Source organism: Electrona antarctica, assembly GCF_951216825.1.
Source record: "Electrona antarctica genome assembly, chromosome: 14".
NCBI classification, from domain to species: Eukaryota; Metazoa; Chordata; class Actinopteri; order Myctophiformes; family Myctophidae; genus Electrona; species Electrona antarctica.
The window spans coordinates 49,614,130-49,622,272 of NC_136795.1; the positions used below are offsets into that span (position 1 = coordinate 49,614,130).

At 40.4% G+C, this 8,143-nt stretch overlaps 1 protein-coding gene across 4 annotated transcripts; it reads right to left on the reverse strand.

The window, feature by feature from the left end:
- Nucleotides 1-4,672: 4,672 nt before the first annotated feature.
- Nucleotides 4,673-7,505, reverse strand: LOC306937702 (uncharacterized protein). Of its 4 annotated transcripts, none has more exons than XM_079521610.1 (8): nt 7,345-7,505; nt 6,443-6,634; nt 6,282-6,338; nt 6,127-6,195; nt 5,970-6,026; nt 5,376-5,483; nt 5,211-5,294; nt 4,673-5,091 (listed from the first exon to the last, which is right to left on the reverse strand). In XM_079521610.1, the coding sequence occupies exons 1-8, from the start codon at nt 7,502-7,504 to the stop codon at nt 4,850-4,852; spliced, it is 969 nt and encodes a 322-aa protein (XP_079377736.1). In that variant the 5' UTR covers nt 7,505; the 3' UTR covers nt 4,673-4,849. The 4 variants fall into 4 exon arrangements, with proteins under 4 accessions (XP_079377736.1, XP_079377735.1, XP_079377738.1 ...); XM_079521609.1 differs by having other exon boundaries at nt 5,970-6,035; XM_079521612.1 differs by lacking the exon at nt 6,443-6,634 and having other exon boundaries at nt 5,970-6,035.
- Nucleotides 7,506-8,143: the final 638 nt, after the last annotated feature.

Sequence of the window (8,143 nt, forward strand, 5' to 3'; positions counted from 1 at the left end):
TATAGTTCTGAACCGAACGGTGGAATGGGACTTTTTATAGCCGTACGGATCAAGACTTTTGCTGCCCAATGTGCCCATGAACCCCCCCCCCCCCCCCCCCCCCCAATGTTTTGCGATCAAGACAATGAGGCAATCATCATCATCATCTAAAGAAAGCAGAGTTATGAAGGTTTATAGTCAGACATTGACAGGCAGATATAACAATAAACACAATAAATATGCTATACATCCTATACACCGAATGAAAGCCCTGAATGTGTACTTTTACGAGGAAAAGAGTAAACATTGATCCCATGTACAGTTTGTCATAAATTGGTTACATTGCACATTGCGCCCACCAGATATAACTGCAGAGAAGACATGGACCCGAACTCAATATTCACAAAATAAGGCCTATCTATAGCGACATATAAATACTATATACCGTATGAAACAGAAGACTCTCTGCTTTCATAAGAAAACAACTTCTACTGTAGTAATAATAAAAATCACACCCATTCTTGAAGTGAGTGGTGCAACTCTGTCCCATATTCTGTTCTCTGCTTATTCAATACAGCTCGCTATATACGGACTGAGGCAGAAAGTCATGTAAACCTTTTATTTACAGTTTGGTCTGTAAACTTCTACTGTAATAATAAAAATCACACCCCTGTGAAGTGAGCGGTGCAACTGTTCTCTACAGTTGCACCGCGCAACTGTAGAGAACAGTTGCACCGCTCACTTCACAGGGGTGTGATTTTTATTATTACAGTAGAAGTTTACAGACCAAACTGTAAATAAAAGGTTTACATTACTTTCTGTCTCAGTCCGTATATAGCGAGCTGTAGTGAATAAGTACAGAACAGTTGCAACGCTCACTTCACAGGGGTGTGATTTTTATTATTACAGTAGAAGTTTACAGACCAAACTGTAAATAAAAGGTTTACATGACTTTCTGCCTCAGTCCGTATATAGCGAGCTGTATTGAATAAGCAGAGAACAGAATATGGGACAGAGTTGCACCACTCACTTCACATGGGTGTGATTTTTATTATTACTACAGTAGAAGTTTTTGAGTGGTGTAAACCACTCCTACAACTGGCTTTTGTGTGCAGAAAAAAATGAGCATGGTTGCTATGTTCAAAATAATTTCTGACGTAATTAAATCACACCCGGGTGAACTGGATGACCGTAGCAACCATGGTCATTTTCTCTGCACAGAAAAAGCCAGTTGTGAAATCACATCCGGGTGTGATTTCATTACGTCAGATCAGAGCTGATCAGGCTACATAATACCTTACCTTATTTCATTACGTTAGACATTACGTCAGACCACAGCTGATCATGCTATATAAAACCTTACACCACTCAGTTCACACGGGTGTGATTTTTTTCTTATGAAAGCAGAGAGTCTTCTGTTTCATACGGTATATAGTATTTATATGTCGCTATAGGCCTTATTTTGTGAATATTGAGGAGTTCACGTCCATGTCTTCTCTGAAGTTATCTGGTGGGCACAAGCTGCATTCAATAACCAATTACTGTCTAACTGTACATGGGATCAATGTTTACTCTTTTCCTCGTAAAAGTACACATTCAGGGCTTTCATTCGGTGTATAGGATGTATAGGATATTTATTGGGTTCAATTTTATATCTGCCTGTCAATGTCTCTGACTTAAAACCATCCATAACTCTGCTCGCTGTTCAAGATAACCACTTCCAGGCAAATGCAGGTGTTGCAAAAAGGTCAATATCTCCAGAATGGAACATGGTAAAATCAAAATGTATTTTTTAAATTGAAGTGGACAAGTTCAGCTTTCTTTTGATGTATGCGTGTGATTCTCGCTATAAGAGAACATTTTGCTGTGGGCCCCCGAACAAGGCCTTTGTGCAATGTTAAACGGTAGCAACATGAAAATAGGCCTGCCGAGATCCTGTAGCAATCAAAGTGTTAACTATAGGTTACGAAGGTAACCCCGGTTAATTAATTAGACGAGCAAGGAAACTCGCCAAAACGCCCTTCTTGTGAGCTATGCCTCATGAGAAGGTTTCACTGGTCTAAGTGAGGACAATGGGTGGAGCCTTCTTTTATACCACCAAGCTGGAGGGGGTGGTCAAGGCTCCCATTGGTCCCAAACCCAGTCAATCATTTGCCTGTGAGTGTATAATGTAATGCTTCTGTGATTATGACGAAGTCACAATCTCCTAAAGCGAGTTTCCTTGCTCGTCTAATTAATTAACCGGGGTTACCTTCGTAACCTATAGTTTCATCTGGCCTCTATCAGACTCTTTCTGATTCATCCAGAGATGTCTGTGGGCAGAATTTATGTTGGTTAAAAACCGGTTGATCTATTCTGGGCCAGATGGACTTGGTTTGACTTGATCTGGCCCCAATCGAGACGTCACTAATTTGTCCAGGTCCTGACCGTGCTTGCTGGGAAGGAGCATGCTGACGGACATGGAGAGCTGTGTCCTAAACTATATGTAGGCTATAGCTCAAATAAATAATTATGTTAATTATAAAAGATTAACATAACCGTGAGTTAATGGCGATTAATCAAGTTAACTTTGACAGCCCTAGTACATTGGTGACCCTGCACCGGTCTAAATCCCTTTAACTGACAGGGAGTAGTGTCACCGTGAGCAACTAATACATTTGGGAGGCTCCACACTATTCATCCTAGTTCCACAACCCACTGAGCAAGCATCCTCACCTCACCCCCCAGAAGGAATCGTCTGAGTGACAGGCATTTGCCCTCCCCACCTGGCTTCCCTCCTGCAAGTCAATGTTCTGTTCAAGACTACAATCATATTTATTCAGTATAAGATTATTCATAGATATTATTTTACACCAACTAGATTACTTAAAATGGGAATCGCGGATAATAACACATGTTGGAAATGCAAAGAAGAAATTGGCACATATATGCATATGATTTGGGACTGTCGCATAGTATACCCTTTCTGGTGTAGGGTACTGGAATTCCTTGAGAAATGGGTGGGATTGACATTGCCCAGAGATCTGTCTATTAGGGGACAGAACTGCTGTCCCTGGCATATCTAAAAATTATTTCACTATTATAAAGGTTGGACTTGTTACCGCTGCCAGAATACTGTTGCGTCATTGGAAGGTCCCCAGAACACCTGGGCTTAAAGAATGGAATGACGAAATGATCAAAATAACATCATATGAATATATGTTGGGCAGGGTAGATGGAGAAAGTAAAATGAAAGAGACATGGGATGAGTTCTGGATGTATATGAACCTTAAATGATTTCCTTGTTATTTTTCTTCTTTTTATTTTTTATTTTAACTGTTATGTTTCTTGGACTGGCTATCTGTAAGGTATGTTGTAATGTTTGTAATGCTGCTTTGTACTGATCCTAGATTTTGTACGATTTTGAAAAACAAATAAAAATTTGAATTATAAAAAAAAAGACTACAATCATACAGCACTATTCTAATCCTCCGAACCCTTCAAAGGGCTGTCCATTAAAAACTGACCAATGCAACACATCTGGATTCCCATGACTGCGTTGGGTTTGGCTATTTACTCCCACTGTAACCATTTTATTCTGTCATCTTCTTAGTCATGTCACAGTGTGAATTTATCTACCTTAAAGTACCAACGACACCATGGAAATGGTTTGAACTATGGAAAAGCTACCCTGGGAAAAAATTAGTTTAGAAACCGATAAGCTACACAGAAGAAGTAGTTCAAAGTTTGTTACAAATGCTCTCACATCACCTTGATGGTTTGTCAGGTTATCATACTTACCTGCCAAGTTAGTACTACAACTGACATCATCAATTCTACATTACTTGGATCTCCATATATGGAGCTGACTAACCTCGACATTACTGACTTTATCACCTGAATCTCCATATATGGAGCTGACTAACCTCGACATTACTGACTGTTCATCACCTGAATCTCCATATATGGAGCGAAACCAACACATCCATCATCAGCTGGATCTCCATAGAGAGAGAAGACGACACCTCTCACATCAACAAAATGACTAAACCAGTTCAGCAGAATAGTATAAAAGGAGCAGACCTCTCCAAATTTCAACCAACGCACTCAAGACACAGGACACAGGACAAAGTAGACGATAGATGATCAAGCACACCTAAACCCATACGAGCCAAGGTACTGACCATATACGACTCCTACAATCCAAGGTACCTTTAACTAGCTTCCTTAGACCATCTTTCCAATGACGTGGCTCAAGTTCTAATCGGACACCACTGTGGCGGGTCCTATCCTAGCCTTTGAATAACAGTCCTTTCCTTTAGTAGTATTTTTTTAAAGTCCTTTTTTTTAACCACTTGAACCCATAGTAGTCCATAGTCTGGGGGAACATTAGCCAAAAATAGCCGATCTACAAGTTTGCAATGCAACGCATTGTGAGCTTTTGTCAAGACTAGGGTTTAAGTGGTTAAGCACTAAGTTGAGCAACACACATGACATGAGTACTGAAATAGTTGACACCCACTATATTGTTCAAGGCTAAATTTCTGTTAGAAACAAATCTGGGTTCTTCTGGGTTTTAGTTAGCAGACAAACGGTAAAGACCTGAGGCATAAAAAAGAACCATTAAAACTGATCTATTACCCATCTGTTCTGTCAATCTTCACACAAACAAATCACAACTGAATGAACTGATTTGACAGTCTAGTCTTCAAATACATTTATTTTGAAGATGGCTTAAACAGTCCATAGACAGGCTAATGCCCCTCAAAAATACAAAAAAGGGTGAATCTCGATTTTCCTCCACAAGAATTTAATCACTCATTTTTCCATGACAATATTTATAAAAAATAAGTAACAAACATAAGAGTAACTCAAATGAATTGTACAGCCACTAGTGTGTGGCCCGATATTTGGCCTGGTCAATTATTTTCATAATGTCGATCTCTAACTCCATTCTTGTTTGGGGATCCAGGTCCCGGAGCTCGTTGGCCACATATAACCCAAAATGTGTTGTCCCATCAGGTTTGTTGTGGAGCTCCGCCATCACTGCCTGCTCAAATGCGTCGTCTTGACGAAGCTGGGGAGACTCCTCCTGTTCCCCCACAAGGTTCCTGGCCCTCCTTCGACTGGATGCTATTTAGTAAGGTTCAAGCATTGAACATTGAGCAATATTGAGCTGCACTGGATTTTGTATTGTATTACATATTTTGTATGGTATTACTTAACTTTCATGTAAAGTCTGAATATCTTACCACTTGTAGAAGAGGGAGGTCCTGACACAGGAGGAGCAGGTGGTGGTACCCCCAGATTTGAGTTGGCTGTGGCCTGGCAGTGGACTATTGAATTATGTGTTATATTGAGCTGTACTGGATTTGTATTGTATTTCAGAACTTCCATGTCAAATCTGAATATCTTACCACTTGTGGAAGTGGGTGCCCTTATTCCAACAGACAACAGCTGGGACAGCATGGGGGCTGCTGGTGTTGAGGTAGCTGAAGCTCCCAGCGCTGCTGAACACGGAAGGACTGTGAAGTAAGATTGAATTATGTGTTATATTGAGCTGTACTGGATTTGTATTGTATTTCAGAACTTCCATGTCAAATCTGAATATTTTACCACTTGTGGAAGTGGGTGGTCTCACATGCCGTAAAACGGTATTTGTTGGGGAAGGGCGTGGGGTAATTGTCCTCCCCCCGGGTGCCACTGGCATTGCAGGGTTAGGCATCACTATTACTATTGGGTAATATTCAAACATGTCTCACATTGGGTTCAATAGATTTGTAAACTTTAAAGCACAACTAGACTTAAGTAGAGGTTTTGGTTGTGTAGTTTACCTTCCCCTCTTTCTTTGTGCTGTGTAAATGGGGAGACTATTCTGGATTATCTAGCAACAGCACAACTGTTGAACATATCTCAAAAAGGTTTGGAGTTGCATCATGACTATATTACTACAAAACACAAACCTCTACCAAAGAGTAATTTGGCTTGAGTGAGTCATCAGAATATCTTACTATATTTCGGGGGAACAGTCCTGGCCTCCTGTGTCCCACGTCCTCCTGTGTGCTCTCCTTTGCGGTCTATGAAGCAAAGTTTAAACATTGTGTTAGTGTACATCTTTAGAGTTTTCTGTTGTATTTGTAAACAGTCTGACTAATATGTATCTCTTACCACTTTCAGCAGCAGTGCCAAAGAGACCCTGGCTTGGCTGGCTTTGAATGAACGACTGCTGGCTGCTCTCTATGAAGTAAGTTTAGAGAGTTTTTTGTGTACAGCTTTATGATTGTTGTATTAGTAAACCGTCATGACTGATATGTATCTCTTACCACTTTCAGCAGGGCTGAAGTCGCTAGGCTCACCAGAAGCCTGCTGCTGGCTGCTCTCTATAAAATTAAGTTCAAACAATTATTAGGTACAGCAATGAAAACTGAATGTTCCCCACAATGACAATGTCATTCAATCTATCTTTCAGTAAGCACATGCTGACCTGCAGTTGGAGTCGGCCGGAGGAAATTTGAATCCCTGGGGTCCATGTATGGATCTAAGAAATGAATTATCCCCCAGTAAGCCCAATTCGTAGTGCGTCCCCCTTTGCTCCCACTTGGCTTCATCTTTTCCTTCGACTTCAGTCTTCGATATTCGTCCCGGATGGACTTCCAACGATCTTTGCACCTTTGAACTGCATGTGGTTGACACCAAAAGTATTTTGAGGTGAAGGTGAAATGGATTGTTTTCTGTCCTATTCAAATTTTTCATTTATGGGCTAAGGCAATAGGCCTACCATGGAGATTCTTAGATTGAGATTCTATTTTGGGATACCTGAACCCTTCAACAGCAACCATCTCTGCTTCATATCTTGACGGGAAGAAGTATAGCTGACTTCACATGTTTGTTGTTTTCAAGTTACACTGCAGTGTATGTTGACAGTATTCTGTATGTAATACGTGTATAGTGGCCACAAATATTTGGTCCAATATTTTATGTCTGTATAATGTATTATCTTTGGTCAGTCTTTGACTACATACAGTACAAATTAACTGGTTGTATTTAGGATTCATCATCTGCTGTGATACAGCTGCTGTATTGAAAATAAAAGTCATTTGTGTATTCTGGTTTCATGAGTAGGAAGAACATTGACAGTACATGATAGTTGTGTACTTGCTACTTTGTAATGCTGGGTATATTGTTCCATGTTTCACTCCTTGACATTGCAGCAATGACAATTACCAAACAATAGCAATATAGTTGCCTACAGGACAGGGATTGGGAGGTTAGACGAGAATAGCACATTCAACCAACAAGTGTAGCCACATTATCTACATAATCTATAATCTATCTATGGAATATAGATGAAAGTCTTTGGTACATATTACATTTGTATTTACTTACGTTGAAGGCCTGTCTCGGCACTTACTACACGCCAGGCTCGCTCTCTATTAATGGTCCTCCTATAGTCATCATGACTTAGGTCATAAATGACTGGGTATTGGCTCACAGTCATTATGAGCGCCTCATCCCCGGTCTCCTCTCTTATTGTGTCCTGTGACATGCTTGCCTGCTCTCTCTGATATATATATATGTGCATTGAGCTGTTTTATAGCATAGGGGAGGGGGCCACAATCAGTCTCAGGCTTGACAGTAAATTGATTGATTGACATTATTATTAACATTTTGCTAATGCAGATAGTACTACGAGTGCTACGATTATACAATGATGCTAAGGCATGAAACTAAAAAGCCCCAAGTACTTGTTTTTATTGTAGTGTGTATTCAATTCATGAAGACATTTCAAGACATACAATAATATACAAATCAGTGCCAGACTTGACACAAAATCAGTACTTGACGAGGTAACAGATTGGTGGGCACCAAGGAAGAGTGAAAAAAACTGAAAAAGGTGGGTGCCTTAATGCAGTGGTTCCCAAACTTTTTCATGTGAAGGACCCCCAAATTGACACTAATTAGCCCGAGGACCCCCCCCCCCCCCCCCCCATTTGAAAATATATGCCAGGGACTCCCATAAAAGAAGATTTGTATGGCTCTAGCAGTGATTCTCAACCCGTTTAATTTCACGGACCCCAAGTTTGACATGCATTAGTCTACGGACCCCCATTTAATGGCATTTCTATCTCTGGGACACCCAATTTATATTGTAAAATCAATGTTCATTTATGGACCCTAACGGGTC